The following is a 25,781-nucleotide window of genomic DNA, read 5'->3' on the forward strand; positions in this document are numbered from 1 at the left end:
GGCTCACAGTGTCAGAGCCATGGCAGCGTCGGTGGCTCACTTGAAGTCAGCCACTATTGAAGAGATTTGCAAGGCTGCGACGTGGTCATCTGTCCACACATTCACATCACATTACTGCCTCCAGCAGGATACCCGACGCGACAGTCGGTTCGGGCAGTCGGTGCTGCAGAATCTGTTTGGGGTGTAAATCCAACTCCACCCTCCAGGACCCGAATTTATTCTGGTCAGGCTGCACTCTCAGTTAGTTGTTCTTCGTAGGTCAATTTCTGTTATGCCCTCGCCGTTGCGAGGTTCAATTGACCTGGGTTCTTGTTTTGAGTGAGCCTGAGAGCTAGGGATACCCCAGTCGCGAGAACAAGCAGCCTGCTTGTCCTCGGAGAAAGTAAATGATACATACCTGTAGCAGGTGTTCTCCGAGGACAGCAGGCTGATTGTTCTCACCTACCCTCCCTCCTCCCCTTTGGAGTTGCGTTTCATACTTTTTGCTTGTCATTCAACTGAGCGGGAACGGTCATGCACGGGCAGGAAGACGGCCGCGCATGCGCGGTGGGTGTGCCCTGCGTGCGGACCGCCCGCGAAGTTTTTGTTCCGGTTGGTGGGGGCTGCCGTGGACGTCAACCCAGTCGTGAGAACAATCAGCCTGCTGTCCTCGGAGAACACCTGCTACAGGTATGTATCATTTACTTTTCCCAGGAACTGCAAGCACATGCTGACAACTGGGAGAGCCATTTTAAGAAGAACTTCCTAACAAGTCTGGCATGTTTAGGTTCCCAAGAAAGTGTATATGTAGTTATCCTCTGAGAAAGGAACTTTGTGAGAACTTGTGAAAAAAATCATTACCAGCTTTTTATGCTTACCCAAACTGCACAAATAACAAGAGAAAGTAGCATTGGGACATTTTCTGTTTTTAATTAAGTTATAAAACATAAAGACAAACTGTGATACAGATTATTATTAACATAGGTGTGGGTGTAATACCAGCCTGATACACAATCCAGAGTAAAAAAGCAGATTGATGTCCTGTGTTTTCACTATTATAGCAGCAACTTCTTTTGAAACTTCTGCCAACTATGAGTCTAATGACGTTCCCAGTGAGCATATGGAACCTGCCATCTTAAATTCGGTCAAGCGTGTCTTCCAATCTCTCTTTGTCAGTTTTGAAGCCATGTAATTGATAGTGAGATCTGGGGTAATGCTGCCATGTGTTCAGCCACCTTCCGACAAATTGCATACTCAAATTCAGGGCTCTGTCACCTCGTAGCACAGCAGTTTGGGGATCAGGTCCGGAAGCTTAGAGAATCGCCTTCTGCTCATCCTCGTGGTGCTACCAGAAGTAAGCAGATTGATGTTACTGAAGGGCCCTTTTACAGAGCGGTGGTAAGCCCAACGCGGGCTTACCGTTTGCTCTTCCGGGACTACTGCTGGCCCAACGTCTGAGCGCGTGCCATTTCCAGAGGAAAAAGAAAACCCCTGGAAATGGCTTGCGCGGTGATAACCCGGCAATAATCCGGCATTGCACACTGCCCGGTTACTGCTGGGTTAACATGGGAGCCTTTATCGCCACCTCAGTGGGTGGCGGTAAGGGCTCCCGCATAGCCATTCGGTAAGAGTTCTCTTACCGTATGACCATTTGTGTCTGGGGGCTTTTTTTTACCTGCTGCGGGAAAAACGGCGCCCGCCGCTAGTGCAGGGCCCTTTTTCCTGCAGCTTAGTAAAAGGATCTCTGAATGCAAGGACTGTATGCTCTGAAAAATTAGTCAAGTGCAATACACACTGCTCAATTTATTTTCTAATAAACTGCATTAATATCATTCCCCTACTAACATTATAAGCTGAGCAGTACTTGTGCTTGAAAACAATCACGGTAGGTTCCACTCTGTAGGATCTAGCTTCCACACGCCACAAGTTTCATACAAAAGCACTGCATCTTTATCATACCCAACAGAGCCTGGAAATACTTTAGAATCATCCAGATAGCATCAAAGCCAGAATTTAATATAATAATTTAAACAATGAAAGACCGCTTTTTACCTCCAAACAAAACTAATGAACAAACTAAAATCCACGGTACTTTTACAAAGGCTGACATCACGCCACACCCGGAGTGACAGCTGATTTTATAACTCAACAGAGAGACTAATCCTTAAGGAGCTTATTATCCCAAATTTGTAGACTTAATTCCTTCTAAATTTTTGTATTAAAAACATTTATTTGGAGCACTCTATTTACCATATAAATACTATACATGATCATAACTACATTAATTGCAATCACATGAAGAAAAAAAAAAGAATGCAGAGAGTAGCCCTTCCCTCCCCCGGCCATTTTGAGAACAGAAGCCAGGTACCCAGTCTAAATAGCCCTGATAGAAAAGCTCCAAACAAAAAAGGTTCCCAACATAATAGCCCCTGACATAACAGCCACTGTCAAAACGGCCTGCACACAATATAGCCCTTGACAAATTAGCCCCTTGCCAGCCTCCTGATCAGGCTGCCCAGAATATGGCACTGCATTTTTGCCTAGGGGTTGTTTTGTGAGAGGGGCCATTTTGTCAAGGGCTATTTTGTTACCAGGCTGTTTTGTCGGGGCTATTTTGCCAGAGCTATTATGTCGGGGTGCCACAGAGCCAGCATGGGCAGGGAGTGACTAGGAATCGCCCCTTCCCTGACCACACCCCTAGACCACTAGGGATTGTAAGGTAGGCCCGGAGGGTCTACAGGTTTGGTGGGAGGCACTTTGGAGGGGTGGGGGTTCCGGAAAGAAGGGCAACTCCTTTTCATGGGGAATGAGGAAGGGAGGGAATGGGACATAGCATAAATTTCAGTTTCCACCGAAAACAGTAATTTTTGACTGAAACTGGAAAAAAAAAAAAAGGAAGAATGGGGAAGACCAATCGAGTTCCAACACAAGGGAAATCATTTATTATTGAAAGGTAACCAGTCTACTGTCTACATTTCAATTAACAATTGCCCTTGTTAGTCATCCTTCGCTCTTCCTTTTGGGGGTTGTGTGTTTGGGGGATCTTCTCTTCCCTTTGTTTATTTGCTGAGCAAAGCTGGAAACGGTTGTAAATTCAAATAAGCTTTTGGCTGAAACCAGAATTGAGCCAAAAAAGGATTTTAGGCTGGTTTTGATGCAATAACTGAACTTCCGTCTGCCTTACCCCTTACATAGGTTTCCTTAGTAACAGGAAGCCCATTCAGGTGGCAAGAATGGGGCCACTGCAGGGACTGTAAGAGCATGCACCAGCTCACATGCTGGTTTTCAGTCTGATTGCTGCTGCAGCACTAGTCCTGATCACTGTTCCAGACTCATTCTTCACAGCAGAGTCTTGTTTTTGGTTCTCTCCTTTTCCCCCTGTTATTTTGTAGGGGTTGCTTGCATGGAATTTATGCCACTGGATTTCTGGCTGGTATGTTGCCACCAGTGAACCTCTCTGCCTGTGTTCTTCAGTTGGTCTCATTTTAGTGGTTCTCAAAACTGTCCTGGGAACTCCCCAGCCAGTCAGGTTTTCAGGATATCTGCAATGAATATTCATGAGTTAAATTTGCATGCACTACCTCCACTGGACAGCTTTGGGAACCGCTTATATAAAGCTTTACCTCCCCAGAGGCTTCAGAACTTCCCTCAATGCTTGGTTTCCATGAGGTTTTATTTGTAAGGTGAAAAAAAATATAAATGTCATGAACCATTTTACTCTGTTTTTATTAATTACAGAAAAAGCAAATTCCTAATTATCTCTAACTTAATTTTATATCATGTATAATTTGTTGTGTGTGAATAACTAGGAAATGAAAGACCAGATGTCAAATCCATCAGTGCAGGCATTGTCTGAAAGGAAAAATCGACAGGTGAGTGCAGTTTTATTCGCTGACTCCTAAAGCCGCATACAGTTTTTATTTTACTTATTCTTTGTTGTTGTTTTGGATTACCAACTGTTAGTAAATTTTCCGATAGTCATTAAAAAAAAAAAAAAATGCTCGATTTAAACAAACACTGACTTTTTAAAGTAGTCCTATACCTTGCAGCATTGGGCATGTGGTAATGGGCTCCCCATGTTGGCAGGAGGTGCCTAATACAGAATTGTACCAACCGCACTGTGCAGACAGAAACAGGTCACCAGGAGAACATGAGATTTAATGTAGCTCAATTCTGTGACTGCTCTATCTCTTGGAACTGGTATTGTGAAGGCATTCACATTATGTACTATTTCTATAAAGTAAGCCAGGTTGTCAGCAAAATCAGGCATGCTGTTGGTAAATAATTTCTTCATGAGTTGGCAATCTTGGCATTGACTCTTTTTATAGTGTAGGTGATGGAATAAGATCACATTCATTTTGTAGGTATACCCGACCTTTGAAAGGAAACATCACTTTTATTATACATGCCCAATTCCCAAACATCCCCTTTGAAAAAAAGAAACAGGATTTTTGCACATCAGTTTCTTTCATCACAACTGGAACAGGTTTTTATTGGGTTATAGCTCACAAACCAGCTTTCATATTCCCCATTTTCTGTGCCTCCCAACTCACCCCAATCACTGCAGTGACTTCCCTGAACAGGGTGGTTCCCTGAAGAACCTTCAGGAACCCTAAACCCAGTCACTAGATGTTGCTGTTGCTTGATTACTAGGGCTCCGTCCCACCAGGGGCTGTAAACGATGCCTCTTCGGCCCCCAATGAACAGAAATCTGACCTGCTAATCCAACCCATGTTGTTTGTGTGACACTGTACAACACGGCCACTGGGGCCAGCACCTAAATTCTTATTTCTCATTTGAACATGATCAGATGATTTTCTCAGAAATCACCACACTAACAAATGATGCCAAATGATCTTGCATGTATTGCCTGGGTCACTTGGACTCTAGTGCACGTGACATCATATGCAGTTTTTGAGGTGTAGTAAACCTCAAAGGTCAAGAAGCCTAAAAGATTCAGGCTTGTTTTAAGTTCCTTTCTTTTTCAAATATGAAGAATGGAAACACTGTTTTGAGTGTCTTAGCACCAGGCCATTTCAGATACGGGACGCTTTTGCCAGTGAAATACCCTGCTGAATTTCAGGAGCAGCGTTTGCTTTTGGTAGCCCTCCCTTGACATGTCCAACCTCTTAATTACAACATCCTTCCCTATGAATGCATTTTCCGTAATTGTTTTCCTCTTCTCCATTCTTGATCACAGTCTCCTTTTCCTTCTTCACTGTTTTTAGGCACTGCTAGGAGAGAGCACGGGCCCAAGCTGGAACTCCAGGGCAGATAAATACAGCCGTCTAGATCAGGAGTTGCAGTTGGCCAACTCCCATTTCATAGAGGAGCAGCAGTCGCAGCAGCAGGTAAGGTGATGTGTCTGGTGAAACACTGGCAGTAGCAGGGCTGACAAAGATTCCCTCTATCTGATGGGCTGAGTGTTGAAGGGAAATGGATAACATGCAGCCACAGCTGTCAGGCAGAGCAGGGGCTGCATGGGGGGAGGTCCATAAAGTCTAAGTAATGGTCACAAACTGGCAACTAATATTTCCTGCAAAGATGTGTGGAGTTATGCATTTGGGATACAGAAATCCAAATAGATTTGTATATGGAGGAGGCGATTGAAGGTGTAGATGTCCACCAGTTTGGAGAGAAAAGGCGATCATGTCCACTCTGAGTGGCAGAACAATGCGATGGCAGAAACTAGAAGAATGCGCAAGAAGAGGTATCACAACTAGAAACAAAGAAATGTTTGAACATGTAATGTTGGTAGAGAAATGTGCTTATGGTTCTAGCTACTGACCAATGGCAGAACAGTGTGTGCCAGATTCTTTGAGATTTCATCTGAACTGATCTGATCTGTTTCTGTATAGGATGGAAAAAGAGGCAGGGATTTTAATAGGCAGATGATCAAAAACAAAACACGGGTGCTCGAGGCCAATAGCGCCGTACTAGCGCCCACGTTTGCTCCTGCCCGATCAGAGCTGGCGAGCACGTGTAACAATGTGCTGTCTTGCTCTGACCGTTAATTACATGCAAATGCATGCAAACGATGATCTCCTGTATTCCTTCCTTTATGATCAGGCAACACAAAAGAGCGCTGCTCCCGCTGAAAACCCTACACCAGCTCGGAGCTGGAATTAATGTTTGCCGAGTAAGAGACGAATGGGAGAGACCAGCAGGAAGAGGTGTGACAGGTCTGGGATTTTCTTCCAGACCTGTCAAATGTAAGCGCCCCCCCCCCCCCCCCCCCCCTTCCCCAAACACAAGGCCTGGAAGGACCTCAGGCCCCTCCCCCAAAACCCTTAAAAGACCAGTGGGACATCTATCCCTCCTCACTGGCACCAGGACCCCCTCCCCCCGCAACCTACCACTGCAGGCAGCTCCTCAAACTGACAGCACCCTGTCCTGCCTAATGCATCCTGGGATGCACTAGGCAGGACTTTCCTACTATATAAGGAAATATTTGGTAGGGAAGCCCTGCCCAGCACATCCCAGGATACACTGGGCAGGGCAGGGTGCCGCAATTATGAGTGCGGCACTGGAATGAGGAGGGAGTCTTCTCCCTCCTCCGTCATTTGAAGGTATGGTGCCACTAGACCACCGGGAGGGCTGGAGATGCATCGGACCTCTAGCTCTTTCTTCTGTTGGGGGCGTGGGGGGTCTGGTTGGGGTAAGGGGGTGCATTAGACCACCAGGGGAGGGCTGATGGTCCAGCCCTCTCGTCTGTCATTGTGGGTGGGGAGTTGGGTCGTTTTCCGTCAGGGGAGCTGGGTTGGGGGGCTCTTCTGTCGAGTGAGGGGGGGGGGAGGGTCTGGAGGTTCACTGGACCGCCAGCCCCTTGGAACGTTTGACAGGTCCAGGCTTTTCTTTTTTGACAGCCCGGAACTGTCAAACAGCGTCTGTGGGAGGATTTGTACCTTGGACTCATGCCCAGGCACATCCTCACGCAGAAGTACCCCTATGATCAGAGCTAATAGCGTGCATGAATTTGCTTGCTGTTAGCTTTGATCATAAGGGCATTATTGCCCCGGTGCCATTCCAGTGCTTTTTAGAGCGCTGTTCGGAACAGCGCAGGGATTTTAATCCTCACCTAAGTGTCAAAGGTTTATAAAAAGTGACATGCAGACACACAGACATAGCAATTTTGTAATGTGAGTTTCCCTGTGGGAAAGTATGCTGAAAAAGAGGTGATAATGCCTGTGTACAGGTCACTGGAGGAATCTCAGCCAGTGTCAAATTCTGCAGGCAAAACTCCAAAAGACAGCAGAGGTAGTCGCGAGAAGAGCTATCAAACTAGACAGCATCAACGGCCTGTGAAGTGAGACTTGGCATATGAATTCTGTGAAAGAAAAAAAAAAAAGGCAGAGGGATACAACTGAGATATATTTTTATGCCTCAGAGTTATATGTAATGCTGAAAAAATAAGCGGTTTCTAGAGGAAGGGAGATCCTAGAAGAAGTTGGTATGAAATGAAGCCAGAAGAGTTTAGACTTGGGAGTAACATAAGAAAATGTTTCTTCGCTAAAAGGGTGATGCCTCCTTCCTTTAGATGGATTCTTCTAGCCAGGAATATGGATGTGTGTATTGTTTTGCTGAGAGAGTGTGTTTCTGAAAACTTGGGAAGAAGAGAGACTTGGAGTTAAAATCAGTTAATTCAATGTGTGGTTAGAAAGCCAGAAGGGAACTTAGATTAACAGCAGAAAAGCTAAATAAATTCTTTTCCTCTGTCTTTATAGAGGAGGATGTCAGGGTTGTACTTTGCACCAGAAACATTCTTTGACCGTGATGAATTGGTGCAACTAAAGCAAATCACTGTAAATCTAGATATAACTAAGCAAACTGACAAACTAAAGAGTAACAAATCATCATATTAACCCAGGGGTTCTCAACCCAGTCCTCGGGACGCAGCTAGTAAGTCAGGTTTTCTGGATACCCACAATGAATGTGCATGAGATAGATGTGCATATAATGGAGGTAGCACGGAAAAAATGGAAATGGGACTTGATATACCGCCTTTCTGAGGTTTTTGCAACTACATTCAAAGCGGTTTACATATATTCAGGTACTTATTTTGTACCAGGGGCAATGGAGGATTAAGTGACTTGCCCAGAGTCACAAAGAGCTGCAGTGGGAATTGAACTCAGTTCCCCAGGATCAAAGTCCACTGCACTAACCACTAGGCTACTCCTAATGGAGGTAGTGAATGCAAATTTTTCTCATGCATATTTATTGTGGGTATCCTGAAGACCTGACTGGCTGGGTGTGTCCCTAGGACTTGATTAAGGACCCTTATATTAACCTATTGCTTGTGTCCCTGAGCTGTCATTAAAAATAACCATAATACCTGAGGCCTGGAAGGTGGGCAGTGCAACATTAAATTTTACAAAGAGTCTTAGAAACTATAGATCAGTCATCCTGATGCTGTTTCAGAGCTAAATGGTAGAAGTTATCCTTAAAAATAAATAAATAATACTGACCATACAGATAAATATGTCTTAATGGGAATGAATTGGCATAGGTTTAGCAAAAGCAAGTTTTGCTTTACTGTTGTTTGTTTATTCACCTTCAAAAAAATGGATAAACAGAGCTGGCTGATCTGGTGGCATTTGGATTTTCAGAAAGATGACACAGACCCTCCTGGAAGACTTCAAGAAATTAAACAAGTCATGGGATAGGAATTGGTGTCCTGTTGTAGACTGATAATAGGTTACGAGAGAGGAAATGGAGAGTAGAACTAAATGGTTAATCACATGGGTCATTGGTGGAGTGCCCCAAGAGTCTCTGCTGGGACTTTGCTGTTTGACATGTTCATAATTGATCTGGAGAAGTGATCGCATTTGAACAGGGCGCAAAATTATTCAAGCAAAGGAATGTGAGCAACTGCAGAAGGATCTTTTGCGACTAGGAGTCTGGGCATCTAAATGGCAGATGCAACTTAATATGGACAAGTATAAAATGATGCACCCAGGGAAAATAATCCCAACTACAGGTATCAGTGTTAAAGAGGGAATTGAGTCAAACAAAATAAATATTCTACATGAAACAGAAAGCAATGTGAAATCCTTATGGATTGAAATCGTATGTGTGAAGGGAAGGGGTATACTGGTAGGGTTGTATTACTGTCTGCCAAGACAGAACAAACAGACAGATGAAGAAATGTTTATAGAAATTAGGAAAGCTGGAAAATTAGGCAACTGTATAATAAAGAGTGATATCAAATACTCCAATATTGACTGGATAAATGTTACATCAGAGAGTGCTAGAGAGAGAAAATTCCTAGATGTAATAAATAACTGTTTCTTGGAGCAACTGGTCCAGGAACTGTCAAAAGGGGTTGCTGTTTTGGATCTGGTCTTTAGTGGAATACAAGAGGTAATGGTGTTGGGTCAGCTGGGAAATGGTGATCATAACATGATCAAATTTGAGCTAATATCTGAAGTGAAGTCACAAAGGAAGTCTACCGTAGCAGCATTTAATTTTCGAAAGGGCAATTATGATAAAATGAGGAAAAAGCTTAAAAAGAAGCTAAAAGGATTGGCCACAAAGGTTAGGACTTTAGGGGCCCTGTTTACTAAGGTGCGCTAGCGTTTTTAGTGCGCACTAAAATTAGCAAGCTGTAAACGCTAGAGTCACCCTTATGTTTCTATGGGCATCTTTAGTGCACATGTGCCCTTAGCGTTGCTTAGTAAATAAGACTCTAAATCATGCATGGACGTTGTTTAAAATTACCATCTTGAAAGCCCAGACTAGATGTATTCCATATATTTACAAAGGTGGAAAAGAACAAACGACAGCATGGTTAAAGGTGAAGTGAAAGAGGCTATTAGAGCCAAAAGAACATCCTTCAAAGAATGGAAAAAGGACCCAAATGAAGAAGCAACATAAGCTCTGGCAAATTAGATGCTAAGCATTGATAAAGAAGGCTAAAAGAGAAAATTGCCGTGGAGACATAAACTCATAGTAACACCTTTTCAGATACATCAGAAGCAGAAAACCTGCGAGGGAATCCGTGGAACTGTTAGATCATGAAGGAGCAAAAGGGGCACTCAGAGAGGACAAGGCCATAGCGGAGAGACTGAATGAATTCTTTGCTTTGGTCTTTATGGAAGAAGATTTAATAGGTCTACCTGTACCAGAAATAGTTTTCAAGGGTGACTATGCGGAGAAACTGAAAGAAATCTCAGTGAACCTGGAAGACATACTGAGCCAAATCAACACATTAAAGAGTAATAAATCACCTGGACTGGAAGGCGCACACCCTAGAGTACTGAAAGAAATCAGACATGAAATTGCTGATCTGCTGTTAGTGATCTATATCCTGTTAAAATTGTCCATAATATCTGAAGATTTAAGGGTGGCCAATGTAATTCTAATTTTTTTTTTTAAAGAGTAACGGGTGATCCGGGAAGTTACAGATGGCTAAGCCTGACTTCAGTGCCAGGCAAAATAGTGGAAACTATTATAAAGAATAAAATTATAGAGCACATAGACAAACAAGAGTTGGCATGGATTCAGCCAGTGGAAGTCTTGCCTCTCCAATTTGCTTTATTTCTTTGAAGGCGTGAATAAATGTGGATAAAGGTGAGCCGGTTGATGTAGTGTATCTAGATTTTCAGAAAACATTTGACAAAGTTCTTCATGAGAGACTCCTGAAAAAATTAAAAAGTCATGACATTAAGCGCTTATATCGATTGATATCTAGATTCTGCTGGGCAAAAAAACGGGCTAAGATGCAGTTGAAACATATGTTGGGGGGATGGAGGCAAGGGGGCCTGGGAATACCTAATATAAAGTTTTATAATATGGCATGCCTTCTGCGCCAAATACGAGATTGGCTATACCAAACCCAGGAACACACACCTCTAGAGATGGAGGAAGCGTTATATAGTCCATATCATGGGATAACATTAGCACATTTACAGAAAAAGGAGATACCGTATAGACTTAGACAAAATGTTCTGATATTATCACTTAGAGCAGCGTGGAGATTCTTAGGGGAACTATTGGGGGGAGACTCAAGAGTAACTGAGTATTTAAACATTAGGGGAAATCCGTCTTTCGTGCCCGGGTTGGAAAATAAAACATTTGATAGGTGGGCACAGGCAGGTGTTACTTGTATAGCTGATGTACTGGGAGAGAGAGGAGACATACTGCCACTGTCACAGCTATTGGCTCAGAGGGAGCAGGTCTGGGGTGATGTATACGCGCACTGTCAACTTAAACATTATGTACAAACATTAGATAAAACAGCATTGCAGTGTAAACTGGGCAACAAAATCAAAAAATTCTTTGATGAGAGATCTGAAAACGCCCCATCTATATCCCAGATACATCGGAAGTTGTGGGAGCTGGCTCCATTGAAGGAGACAACCACGATTAGACAGAGATGGGAAAAAGATATGAGTTGTAATTTGGAATCATGGGATATTACTGCGCAGATAAAAAATATACCAAGAATAATTGGGGGCGCAGATTACAGGGAATGCGCGTATCGAATAATTTACAGAGCTTATTTTACTCAGGTACAATTATATAAATCAGGGGGTATAGAGACAGCGCTCTGTTTGAAATGTAATAGACATGACAATACTTTATACCATGCGATATGGGGGTGTGTAGTACTACAGAGATATTGGAGACAAATAGTTACTTACCTGTCACATGTTTTGGGTAGTAGAATAGCCATGAATCCACGACAGTTGATATTAGATTTGAAGGATGAACCTTTAAGACTCAATGCTGACAAAACATTATTATATCGAAAGTTATGTCTGGTGGCGAAAAAATGTATTATGCAATATTGGACTGTAGCCAGTTCACCACCTTACTGGCATTGGCGTAACAGGGTGCATCAGTTGTTAGTGTGGGAGGCGAAAGAAGTTAAAGGACAATACAAAAGGAAAATAAGGTTTCTTAAAACATGGGGTAGCTACCTGGAAAAAATGACACAGAGAGGCCGAAGTTTGGTCATTAATACTTTATAAAAGAACCATACATCACTACAATATTGGGATATATTAATTTGAGTTAGTCAAGGGGGGTGGGGGGGGGGGTTAATAGGGAAGAGTGGGAGGAGGGTGTAGGGAAGGGGATAGAGGAATAAGAGGTTTTGAATTACATTAGTGTGATAAGCTGATCACTTTACATCACGGTATAACAATGGTTGATTAACAATTGTATATTTGCCAAAGCAAAAGTTGTGTTATATTGTTAATGTGTTATGACTTTCTTTTAACAATTGTGGACAATAATGATATAAGGTGGGGAGGGGGTTGAGGGGGGGAGGGGAACAGAAAAATGAGATTCAGTGAATGAAGCAGATATAATGTTATTGCAATGCTGAATGGAAAACTGAACTTTGTTGTATGAAGCCTCCAAGTTGCATTGTATTGTGCCTTTCGATAATAAAAAAGTTTAAACATAAAAAGTCATGACATAAGCGACAATGTTCTGTTGTTGATTAGGAATTTGTTATTGGACAGAAAACAGAGGGTAGGGTTAAATGGTGATTTCCAGGGGCAGACTGACCATTCGGGCAACCGGGCAGTGCCTGAGGGCCCAGAGGCTCTACCCGTATGCCCGCCGCTCTCCCCACTCCCACACAATATCCTCCTGCTGCAGCCACCACTGCTGCTGCTTCTGTTACAGCAGTGGCGGCAAAAACAACAACAACAACAAAAGTGGAGCCACACTGTTCCTGTTTGCAGCTGCCAGTCCTGCCTTCCTCTGACAATTTCATGTTCCAGGGCAGAGCCAGTCTGCCACGAGTATGCGGCCCCGCGGTCTTTTTTTTTTTTTTTTTTTTTTTTTCTATTTTTACCGCCTTCTGAAACAGCAGCAGTGGTGGCTGCGGCAGGGGGTTATTGGGTGGGAGTGGGGGAGCCTAATGTGCCAGTGATAGTGGGGGTGTCTGTTGGGTGTTATGGGGCTGAAAAAAAGACTGAAACTGGATGAAGGGGGGGAGGACAGATGCCAGATGGAAGGGAGAAAAGATGGGACAGATGCTGGATGGAGGGGGGAGGGAGAGGAGGGACAGACACTGGATGAGGGGGAGAGAAGCGACATATGCCAGATGGAAATGGGGAGAGAGGGGATAGAAGCCAGATGGAAGGGCAGATAAAATGCAGATGCTGGATGGAACTGGGGAGAGAGAGGGGCCTGAGTGGATGGAAGTGAGAGAGAGGGGCCAGATGCTGGATGAAAAGGGGGAGGGGGGCAGACATTGGATGGAAAGGGGGTAGAGAGGGGGCAGACACTAGATGGAAAGGGGAGAGAGGGGGCAGGCGCTGGATGGAAAGGGGAGGGAAAGAGAGAGAGGGAGCAGATGTTGGATGGAAAGGGGGGAGAGAGGGGTGGACACTGGCGAGAGTTAAGAAGAGATCAAGGAAAGAAGAAACAAGAGACCGGGACCAACAAAATTAGAAAAAGTAAATGGCCAGACAACAAAGGTAAGAAAAAGTGAATTTTATTTTTAGTTTAGGATAAAGTTAGTGTAGTAGCTGTGTTAATACAGAAAATAGAAATAAGGTGATATCTTTATTGGACTAATTTTAATACATTTTTGACTAATGTTTGGAGACCCAACCCTCCTTTCTCATGTCAGAACAGAATACCTTAACAGCAGTATACTGTCCTGACCCGAGGAAAGAGGTTTTGGCCTCAGGAAGTCAATTAGAAAATGTATGTAGTCCAATAAAATGGTATCATATTTTCCATTACTTGTTAACCTATAGTATAGTGATTGAAATATGTCAGTTTTTGAAATTTGCATCTGCGGGCGGGAGAATAGCAGCATAGCGGGCAGGAAAGAACTGGGATGGCGGGTACTTCGGCGAGGGGGGGGGGGGCGTTGGGCAGCGGCCGGGCGGGAGGCCCAGACCACTTTCAGTCTGCCCCTGGTAATTTCTGTCAGTGGAGGAGGGTGCACAATGGAGTGCCGCAGGGATTGGTTCTGTGACCGGTGCTATTTAGCATACTTATAAATGGAAATCAGAACGAGTGAAGTGATTAAATTTGCAGATGATACAAAACTATTCAAGGTTCTTACAACACTGTGAAATATTGCAGGAGGATCTTGCCATCCAAATGGCAGATGAAATTTAATGTGGACAAATGCAAAGTGATGTGCATTGGGAAGAATAATCTGAATCATAGTTACTTGATGCTGGGGTCCACCTTAGGAGCTGGCACCCAAGAGAAACATACCAAGTAAAATCTAACACAAACTTATCACCAATGTGGAAATCAGACTGCGGAGTACCTCAAGGTTCACCATTGTCACCAATACTTTTTAATATATTGATGATTCCTTTGGCCAAGTCCTTATCCAACCAAGGTCTCCACCCGTTCATCTATGCTGATGATGTCACAATCTACATCCCTTTCAGACACGATCTATTAGAAATCACCAATGAAATCAAGTGTGGTTTGAACACCTTGGACTCATGGGCAAACTCATTTCAACTGAAACTGAACACTGATAAAACACACTGCCTACCCTCTCATCCCAACACAATAATTACAAACCCACAACCATAACCACCTCAGATCATACCCTCCCCATTTCAGATAGTCTGCTCAAAATACTAGGCATTACAATTGACTGCAATCTTACACTTGAGGCCCAAGTAAACTCCACAGTAAAGAAAATGTTTAATTCAATGTGGAAACTTAAAACGTGTAAAACCTTTCTTCCCAAGGGAAATTTTCCGTAACCTAATACAATGGTATTAAGCCACGCTAACTATTGCAGTGGAATCTATGTGGGATGTAAAGAACAACTCATAAAAAAACTCCAGAAAGCCCAAAACACAGCAGCCAGGTTGATATTTGGTAAAACATGATTCCAAAGTGCCACACCCCCCCCCGTGAAAACTGCACTGGCTTCCGATCAAAGAACGCATCACCTTCAAAACCTGCACCCTGGTCCACAAGATCATCTACAGTGAAGTCCCAGGTTACATGACTGACTTGATTGATCTCCCATCCAGAAATCAAACCAGTTCATCTTGGACTTACCTGAATCTCCACTACCCAATTTGCAAAGGACTCAAATACAAAACAACCTATGCGTCCAACTTCTCCTACATAAGCACACAACTATGGAACGCACTGCCAAAAGCTGTGAAAACAATCTATGGCCATCTAAACTTCAGAAATCACTAAAGACCTACCTGTTCGGAAAAGCATAACCCTACCGACCCAACATAAATGCCTCAACTCTGCAACACATCAATACCAACGATCGTATTGGACATTATCTGCCCCCTTCCTATCTTCAACCCCTAATGTGCCAGCATCTTACCTACCCTATAACCCTAACATCTAATTGTATTTGTTCCTCTACTGGACTTGGCGAATGCCTTTACCGGTACTATGTAAACCACATTGAGCCTGTAAATAGGTGGGGAAATGTGGGATATAAATATAACAATAAATAAATTGTAGACAATATGCTGAAATATTCTGCTAGTGTGCAGTATGTGGCCAAGAAAAGCAAACAGGATGCTAGGAATTAAGAAAGGGATGGTAAATGAGATCAAGAATACTATAATGCCTTTGTATCGCTCCATGGTGAGACCTCACTTGAATGTTTCCTTCAATTCTGGACACTGTATTTCAGAAAAGATATAGCGGATTAGAAAAGGTTCCAAGGAGAGTGACCAAAATGATAAAGGGGGAGGGAACTCCTCTCATATGATGAAAGGCTAACGAGATTAGGGTTCTTCAGCTTGGAAAGAGATGGCTGAGGGGAAGTATGATTGAGGTCTATAAAATCCTGAGTGGTGGAGAACGGTTAAAGTGAATCAATTTTTTTTTCTCTCTTCAGAAAATAATAAGACTAGGGGACACTCAATGAAATTACGTAGAAATACTTTTAAAACAAATGGGAGGGAATATTTTTTCACTCAACGATTGGTTAAGCTCTGGAACTTGTTGCCAGAGGATTTGTTAATGGTAGTTGTTTATCTGGGTTTAAAAAAGATTTAGAAAAGCTTCAGAAGGAAAAGTCCATAGTCTGCTATTGAGCTAGACATGGGGAAAGCCACTGCTTGCCCTGGGATTGGTAGCATGGAATTTTGCTACTATTTGGGATTCTGCCAGGTACTTGTGACCTGGATTATCCACTGTTGGAAACAAGGCTGGATTGACCATAAGTCTGACCTGGTATGGCTATTCTTATGTTCTCATGCTAGATTCTATGCTAGCAGTCGCCACCAAGACAGAGGTGGTGGAGTCATTGCACACAATATGTTGACATTTTCAGCCCAGTGTTCTATAGCTGCTAGAAACCCAAATAAAACATAAGCGTTGCCGTACTGGGACAGTCAAAAGGTCCATCAAGCCCAGTATCCTGTTTCCAACAGTGGGTAACACCATACAATGGAGAAGGTCAGAGTACAGAGCATAAACAGTCCAAAAGAATCACCAAGGGCTCTCAAGAATGGAACCAGTACAATTAATGACCTGACACTCTGTTTTGTGCAGTGGCATAGCCAAGGGTGGGCTCAGGCCCACCCAGTAGTAGCACACCTGTCTCTCCTGCGTACCTTGTAAATAGCAGATCTTTGCTTGCAGTAAGCAGTGACTGATAAATAATGCTCGCATTGACCCCACAGCCTTCCCTCTGATGTATTCCCGCCTATGCGGAAACAGAAAGTTGCATCAGAGAGAAGGCTGTGGGGCCAACATGAGCAGTGTGTTTTAGTTGCTGCTTACTGCCAGTGAAAATCTGCTATTTAAAAGGTATGTGGATGTTTGAGAGGTCATGAAGCATATTTTCAAACCTATGGAACTTTGGAAGGCTAAGTGCTTTGAAATTGAGCCTGCATATATCATGCAGGTGAAAGGGAGAGACCAAATCACATGTATTGGGCCCTAGGTAATCTTGCCCCCCCCCCCCCCCTCCAGCAGCCCTGCCATTGGGTACTTGTGATCTGAGCTGGCTAGGATGGTGTGATCAATGAACCTTGGTCTGACTCCGTGTGGCTTTTCTTATGGTGGAAGCAAAATAACAGAATTGAAGAAAGCATGGGTTAATAATGGTGAATTCCTAATTTTGAGGGTAAAATTGGAGACTAGATAGATAGACCTTGGGTTACTGCCTTGGGGCTGAGCAGACAAAATGGGCTTTAAGGGCATTATTTACTTATCTCTTTCTCTGCTTCCCCCGTTTTCTATTTCTGTTGATGGCGCTCTCATTCTCCCTGTCTCCTCAGCTCAAAACCTTGGGGTCATCTTTGACTCTTCTCTCTCCATCTCTGCTCATATCCAGCAGATTGCCAAGACCTGTCGTTTCTTTCTTTACAACATCCGTAAAATCCGCCCCTTTCTTTCCGAGTACTCTACCAAAACCCTCATCCACACCCTTGTCACCTCTCGTTTAGACTACTGCAATCTGCTTCTTGCTGGCCTCCCACTTAGTCACCTCTCCCCTCTCCAGTCGGTTCAAAACTCTGCTGCCCGTCTCATCTTCCGCCAGGGTCGCTTTACTCATACTACCCCTCTCCTCAAGACCCTTCACTGGCTCCCTATCCGTTTTCGCATCCTGTTCAAACTTCTTCTACTAACCTATAAATGTACTCACTCTGCTGCTCCCCAGTATCTCTCCACACTCGTCCATCCCTACACCCCTTCCCGTGCACTCCGCTCCATGGATAAATCCTTCTTATCTGTTCCCTTCTCCACTACTGCCAACTCCAGACTTCGCGCATTCTGTCTTGCTGCACCCTATGCCTGGAATAAACTTCCTGAGCCCCTACATCTTGCCCCATCCTTGGCCACCTTTAAATTTAGACTGAAAGCCCACCTCTTTAACATTGCTTTTGACTCGTAACCACTCGCCTCCACCTACCCTCCTCTCTTCCTTCCCGTTCACATTAATTGATTTGATTTGCTTACTTTATTTATTTTTTGTCTATTAGATTGTAAGCTCTTTAAGCAGGGACTGTCTTTCTTCTATATTTGTACAGCGCTGCGTATGCCTTGTAGCGCTATAGACATGCTAAATAGTACTAGTAGTAAAGCGAGAAGACATTGGGGGTAGTGAACTGAAAATGTACGAGAAGATAAGTTTAGCTGTCCAAGATATCTAAATTAAATTAAAATTCCTCAGAGCATTTGTGTCAAGTACACAGCAGTTGAGATAAGGAGCTTGGTTTGGATGGATGCAGCCTAGCTTGCTGTCCTGGACTGAGGACATTGTTTTGTAAATCTGCTTTGTTTGTCTCTTCCCCACCCATCCTCCAGTTGATTGTTGAGCAGCAGGATGAGCAGTTGGAGCTGGTCTCCGGGAGCATCGGGGTGCTGAAGAACATGTCCCAGCGCATTGGCAGTGAGCTTGATGAGCAGGCAGTGTGAGTATCTGTAGGGAGGGCAGAGAGTGTATTCCTTCCATCTTCTATCTTTTTGTAGTCAATCATATCTACTACCTTTTTCTTTGGTACGATACCTTTCCCCAGTGTACTTCACAAAGCGGGGAAACATGAATGCCTACGGGAGAATGGGTGCAGAGTTGACCAAGGTTATTGTGGGGGGAGGGCAAGCAAGAGTCTGGTCATAGGACCCAGTCAGCAGTTAAGAGCAACTCCTGTGGCTGGCTTAGAGGTGTGCTTGGGCTGGGGTCCAGAGGGAACTACAGTTCATGCTGCTCATTTGGAGAATTGGTGCTGCAGTAAGTGGGCTGCATGGCAGGAAGCATTTTAAAGGCAGGAGAAGGAAGGTCCACTGTACTCTTCCTCTAGCGGATCTCATTCCATTAAAAGCAAGAGGAAACTGTCAGACCAATAAAGTTCTGAATGCGCATTTTTCCTAAGTCCTTGAATAAATTAAAAGCAGCTTGGTAGCAGCTTCAATCCACCACAGTTGAAATTTTAGTTAGAAAGAATCTTTCCTTCTTTGCACTTACACTCCAGCCATAATGCAAAAATCCAGTGGCTTGAAAGGGGGGGGGGGGGGGCTAAATGGTTTTCTACTGTAGGTCCATGGTATTGGCTCTACCTCTGTATGCTTTCATAGGGGGCATTGAATTATTCCTTGTGTAATGCTTGTTGGTGCTTTGTGTTTGTAACTTGTGTCCCCAGATCATTCTTTCAGTATTTCTTGCTTCTAGAGAAATGTTTGTTTTTGTTTATGAACAATGAGTTGGGGTTCTGAGCCACGCACCCCTCTGTTTTACAGAATGCTGGATGATTTCTCACACGAGTTGGACAGCACCCAGTCCCGGCTGGATAACATCATGAAGAAGCTTGCAAAAGTATCTCGCATGACGAGCGGTGTGTACCTCAGCGTATGGGTGGGTCATGTGGGGGGTGGCGCTAATGTCCAGCGTAGATACTTTGCTGCCCCATAAACTCTACCCATCAATAAACATGTAAAGGAAGGTGAAAGATGTTCCAAACTGAATGAAGATAGGGTTAGAGGTTTTTCTTCCTCATTAAAGAAAATGCCTTCTGTCCTGCCAGGTGGGGGTGGGGGTTTTCCCATTTTTATTTGCGCATCTACTTAGTCAACTGATTATGAGTTTTCCGATATACAAATTTTACACCCTAGTTTAAAAAAGTATAACACATCAAACCTATTTTCCATACCTTAATGATGTTATTCATACCTTCATGTTGAAAATAAAATGGAAGTTATGTACAGGTGGTATGTTTTTTTTTAGCATGTCGGTCTGAGATACATCATAGTGTGGTAGCATTCCCCATTGTTCTTCTTTTTTTGGAAAATAGTCCATCAGTTTTTACTAGTTGCTTAAGGTTTGAATTTACTATTTGCCCTGGATCATGGAATTTTTTTGTTCTGATATTACCTTTAGCTACTGGAAAAGCCGATATAAAAAGATCATATATGAGAGGTTGCTTGGCAGCTTACTGGCAAAAAACTTAATCCACTCAAATTTCCTGGAATTTACTACCCAAATTTAGTATGGAGAAATGCTAAACATCCAGCGGTTTGAGATTTGGACTACATTCTAGGGTCTGGGAACCAGTAGTGAAGATTTGGCTTGCTCTTTCTTCCTTTATCTGTTTCCATTTTTGTTTTTTGCTTTTTTTTTTAAAGTTTATCATTCTGACTTCCCTCCTTCATTCAGCTTTACTATCTTAAATAGAAAGAAAGCCCCACATAAAGCAGTATAGTGTGGTTTGTTTACACTGGAAACTGAGTTGTGCTACTTGCTGTTCTTTGGATAGACTGATCCTTCTTGGTTAATATGGGTTTGATTTGATTTTAGTAACAGCAACCCTTTTACTAAGCTGAGTTAGACAGTAAAATGCACCTAGCGAAAGAAAAAGGGCCTAATGCAGGACACACTAAAGCATTTTGCGTTAGTTTTGCCATCTGCGAACACTAAGCGTGCAGTACTTATTTTTTTGGAAGGGGTGTGTCAAGGGCATGGATGCACTCTAGTGCGTGCATATAACAGGCTAGTGCGTCCATAACGCGGAGGAGCCCTTAGCGCCTATTAAATCGGAGGCAGTAAGAGCTCCTACGTTCATTTATTTTTTTTTCAGTCTTCCGCAAAAAAGCACAGCATCTGCACAGGGGTGGAAGGAAGGTGCCACACAATGTTCATTGAATCAAGGCAAAAGTTTGCCGTCTCTTCAGAGATTGTGGTTTGCTGTTAGTATTGCTTTTTACATCTGTTTAAGTTTTTATATACCACATCCTGATTTACAGTGTAAGCTGTTAACAGCTGATTTAATAAGGACTCCCGAAGAAGGTAGGATTACCGAAACACTGCCTGTGTTGGGTCAGTTTGCCAGCATTGTCCTGTACTTCTGAACAATAAATTTTGCCTTGATTCAGTGAACATTGTGTGGCATCTTCCACCCTTGTGTTGTCTCATGCTAATGCTAACATTGGCACACTGCCAGAAATAAAACACAAAGAAAAAAGCTCTCTTTGATAGCTGCACTAGAAATGGACAGCGCATAGGAAAGACCCATGTAAGGATGCACCAAGCTCATTTACTAGCAAAGCTCGGTAAAAGGACAGCCTAAAGTGTTTTAGTTATCTGATTTTTACTCTCAGACTCTCTCTTAAAGGTTGCATTATCTATTGCAGTTATTGAGTGATATTGAAGTCTTTTTCCCAAAAGCACAGGTCCCACTCAAAGGCCACCAACTTAGAAAGGGCATCTTCCCTATTAGGTGTATAAATGTTGACAGCGTTTTTTTTTTTTTTTTTTTTTTTTTCATATCTCATTTAATTGATCTGCCTATGTCAGGGCTGGCCAGACTGTGTTTTGCTGGCCAAGTACAGCCCAGCCGCCAGACTCTCTCAGGGGCATAGCCAGACTTCAGCGGGAGGGGGGCCAGAGCCTGAGGTGAGGGGCACATTTTAGCCCCCCCCCCCGCCGCGCCCCATTGCTGCCGACCCCGCCCGCCAGTCATTGTCGACCCCGCCACCACCAACTTTGCCCCTCCCACCGCCAACCCGCGGTCGCCTACCTTTGCTGGCGGGGGACCCCAACCCCCCGCCAGCCGAGGTCCTCCTCGCAAAACGCTTCCTTCTGTTTCTGACGTCCTGCACGTACAACGCCAGCAAAGGTAGGCGACGGCGGGTTGGCGGCGGGAGGGGGCCAGGGCCAAATCTACGGGGGCCCAGGCCCCATGTAGCTACACCACTGGACTCTCTTAAACTGGCCTTTGCAGCTGGTCAGAGTGTTTGTGGTGATCAGCCCATACTGGTAGACATGAGAGACTTAACGCCCTGAATAGGGCATCTCATGAGCTGTAGACCAAGAGGAAAAGGCAGCAGTGTTGGTATGTGGCAGCTGATAAGGAGGAGGCAAGGTCTTCAGTGTTGCAAGAGAAGAGAGATAATTTAGAGAGAGACTGCTGAGCATAGGGTTGGTACACCTTGTGTTACAATCTACAAACATCTATATTTTCCCATTGGTTGGATTTCTTCTTTTCTCTACCAGGGCATCTTTGGGCCTCCACCAGCCCCTCACCCTGGTCATAGCTCTCAGGACAAAATTTTCACCTGTCCCTGGCTTAGATATTAAATATGGCTTTACTGCCTTTCTCTCATCTTATCTGTTGGAGGCTAAAAAGAACTATAAAAACCATTCTCCAAAATATGCTTCCTGAATAAAGGTGATATCAGTTTAAGTTTTGAGTAAAGTGGTTTGGTAACTGTGTTTAGTCCAGTTTTAAAGATAATAAATAGAAAAGAAAATAAGATACCTTTTTGATGCACTAACAATACATTTTTGATTAGCTTTCAAAAGCAATATCTTCTTCAGATCAGAAATTCAGAAGTGAGCAAATGTTGACACATACCGGAATATTCTGTGAAACATAAAAAGCATTCAAATGTTTAGTCTCATGGGGAAAAGTAGGAGAGGGTGAGAAACTGGGAGAGATGGATGGGCGATCAGAGACTGGCAAAGCAATATAATTTTATGGTTTATAATGTGATGGGAGTCCCAGATTATTGTTTAGTCCTAGGGTTTATAATGTGATAGGAAACCTAGATCTTTGTTTAGTCCCAAAATATTTCATCATTTTAACTTCAAAGGGCTTGGGTTCCTGGATGGTTTTACAATTTTCCTTTTAGTATTCTCACCATAAAGTCATTAATTCAGTATATATACCAAGCTGCAAACTGTGCCAACACATATCACAGGACCTCACAGTTACTAACTGTGAAAAACATTCAGTATAAGGTGATCCTACACTTGCTTATCTTCAAATGTAGTGTATATTATTCAATACAAAAAAATGCGAAGAAGGATTTTATATTGGAGAGACAAGCCAGATACTAAAGACATTAGTCAACCTACGCAGACACCACATCAAACACCAGGGTAACACCTCTGTAGGATAGCATTTTGCCAGACCAGAGCACCACATTAGTGATGTTAAGGTGAGAATCCTAAAAAGACGCTTTAAAACCATCCAGGAACGTAAGACCTTAGAAGTTAAAATGATGACATATTTTGACACCCATGAACCAGGACTAAACAAAGATCTGGGTTTCCTATCACATTATAAAACCATAAAATTATATTGCTTTGCCATCCTCTGATCACCCATCCATCTCTCCCTGTTTCTCACGCCTACCTTTCCCCATGAGACACTCACTGGAATGTTTTTATATTTCACATACATATTCTGATATGGCATCATTTTTCATTTCTGATCTGAAAAAGAAGGGGTTACCTTTTGAAAGCTAATCAAAAAATGTATTGTTAGTCCAATTAAAAAAAAGTGGCATTTTTTTCCTTTGTTTTGTTTATTACAGTTTAAGTTGTAAAATTTCCTGTAATACTAAACTTCTTTTTATGGGATGATTTTAACCATTTTACATTTGGGACTGGATTTTATACTAGGGCACCTCTTTCTTAAGCCAATTTTATGAGGCAACGTGAGCACCTAGAATCAGCTTCTGTAGCATGCAAATACCAACATATACCTTCCCCAGAGCAAAAATGATGTAGAGGTAAAGAATGAAATTATACGGTATCTTTGTTTCTTCAAACCTACAGGAGGGCACTGTTTGTGGCTAACTTTTTCAGTGGGCAGTAATGAAAGCAAAAATATCCATTTTCTTATTGACATCACCAGTTAAAATTATCTGTAAGGTTTACAGTATAGTGTGCCAGACTTGTTAACCTCCGTGATATGTAAAAGGGTTTGTCTTTTTTGTTCCTACAGGAAAAATCTTTAAGCCAGATCCTAGATTACATAAAATCTATTGGTAAAACAACATGCAGATGAGACCTTTTAGATTGTGTGCAAAATTCAGATCCATTGTGCTCAGCCTGTCTGTGTGGTACACGCTGTGGCTGGTTTTGATGGCAGCACAGAACAGGCTGACTCATTCAGGAGCTGGCAGCTGGTTGTACTGAACTGACTGTTATTGCTACCTAGGATCTCTTTAAGAGGGAATAGAAAACGCTGTGTCATTTAATAGCATACCTAAAATCAATCTTGGGAGTAGCGGGATATGTAAGCAGGGCAACTGCTGTGGCCTCCGTGCCATAGGGGACCCAGCTTCCTCGAAAATAGAGAGAGAGGCTGCTGGTAGGCTTTGCGGTTCCCTCTCAGATTTCCACTCTGGGCCCCCAGCATGTCAGTGCTGGCCCTGCATAAAATAGTTTTGCCTGATGCTAACAGCTTTACAACCTTATCAGGGGGACTGCTTAAGGAATATAAAAGTTAATTTTTAATGATATAAATCTTTGTGGTTGTTCCTTGAGTGCAGCAGGTGGAATCAATTAATACATAACTAACACCTGCTACAGAATAGAGTAAAGAGTAGCTGTCAAGCTGCTTATTCCGCCGCCTCTGCATTGTGGTTGATTCGGTGTTTAAGGCCACCCTTGAGGATAGACGTGGGATTTTCCGAAAGCATCTGACGTAAAGGCTTGGATGAATTGACTAAAATTCTCTAGTCATGTTTAAATAATGCTAAATCCATTTCTACTCCCATACCCCTGCCCATACCCACCTTGATACCACCACTTCCATATCTGTCCTAAAAAGTACACTACCACCAGTGAGTTAGAGAAGGCTGTTACATGATAGCAGGACTAATAGTCATTTCAGCATTCTCATCATGTTGTTCAGTAGTTTCAGATTTTATACTTTTTTCAGTTGGAAGCAAAAATAGCTGAAAATCAGATAAAGAAAAATCCCTTCTCTTACCAAGGATGCTGAAGCACTGTCCTTCAGCAGCAGCCTGGGCTGGGGAAGGAGGGGTAGTCGGTGAGAGGTGGCCTTATTAGGCTGTGGGAGGTATATGTTAGGGCAGGAAATTGTGGCTGTTAGCACAGGAAGTACAGAGATGACTGGAAGGTTCCTTTTATTTTCCAGGAAGTACACGCTAGTATCAGCCTTTGGTATATCATTCTTCTATTTTCAGTTTATAAGCCTCTGTTTTGGTTGAAGATTTTGTCTGCCTGAGAGGTCCATCTCTGCCACTTTACACATAATTTACTTCTAATCTAAGCCACTCCCCCCCCCCCCAGTTTCTGTGGTCAAATTTATAGTGGTTCTCTATTATCGGTTGATAACTTGAGCTGCTGAGATTACAGGTCAGCATTTGATCCAGTGATAGCACTGCCATGCGGGAGACCAGAGTTTGATGTCCACACCCACCTTCGGTTTGTGGGGCCATGGATGTTTCTAGGACTGTACTTAGAACCCCATGAGTCGAGGAAATCTCATCTGAAGAGGGGGCCTGATGGTGTGGCTCTCAAGTGAGCAGTGGGAAACCTCTCCCAGTAACTAAATTATTTTCTGGCTCTTCCCCTCCCTCCACCATAAATGACTGTGAGTATATTTGGGGAAGGGTCTTCCTAACCAAGAAGGAAGGAGAGCCAGGCCAGGGGAAAAAAAACAACTTAGATTGTAAGCTATAGTATGTTACAACATCAAACAGCACTTATGCATGCAGCAGTAGTAATGTCTGAAGTGTGCATGAGTTGTCAAACTGAATTTTAAGTTGAATCGTATCTGTCCCTGTAACATAAGGACCCCCTTCATATCTTCTGTAAGTGCAGATCCAAACAGATAGATTTGATTCATCTGTTGTTGTTTGTTTGTTTTTTAATTTATATACTGCCATACATAATAAGCTCATTGAAAATGGTGTACAATTTTTCAAAAAACACACAAAATAATATAAAACAGAACATACAAAAAAATGCAAAACTGTTGCTTCTCCCCTCCCCACAACGTATACAGGTATGCGAAGACCAGCCACTACTCAAATAACTATGCACCAGTGACAGATAAAAGTACGTATTCCCCCTTCCGATACTTCCCATGAGAATCTTCAGTATAATCCCATAAAGACCC

The 25,781-nt window shown here is 43.1% G+C and overlaps 1 protein-coding gene and 1 long non-coding RNA gene across 3 annotated transcripts in view; one reads left to right on the forward strand and one right to left on the reverse strand.

Moving 5' to 3' along the window:
• STX6 (syntaxin 6) overlaps positions 1–25,781 on the forward strand; it is an 80,733-nt gene that overhangs the window by 45,735 nt on the left and 9,217 nt on the right. For both annotated transcript variants that reach the window (XM_030206516.1, XM_030206517.1), the window contains 4 exons: positions 3,789–3,851; positions 5,208–5,330; positions 18,217–18,323; positions 19,147–19,241. In XM_030206516.1, coding sequence (XP_030062376.1) covers positions 3,789–3,851; positions 5,208–5,330; positions 18,217–18,323; positions 19,147–19,241 — 388 coding nt within the window. The remainder of the gene's footprint in view (positions 1–3,788; positions 3,852–5,207; positions 5,331–18,216; positions 18,324–19,146; positions 19,242–25,781) is intronic.
• LOC115472291 lies at positions 900–24,669 on the reverse strand. Its single transcript, XR_003942497.1, has 3 exons — positions 24,627–24,669; positions 22,161–22,265; positions 900–1,324 (listed from the first exon to the last, which is right to left on the reverse strand). It is a non-coding gene; the product is annotated as an uncharacterized LOC115472291 (long non-coding RNA).

The sequence above is a fragment of the Microcaecilia unicolor genome, chromosome 6 (genome assembly GCF_901765095.1).
Source record: "Microcaecilia unicolor chromosome 6, aMicUni1.1, whole genome shotgun sequence".
In the NCBI taxonomy this organism is placed as follows: domain Eukaryota; kingdom Metazoa; phylum Chordata; class Amphibia; order Gymnophiona; family Siphonopidae; genus Microcaecilia; species Microcaecilia unicolor.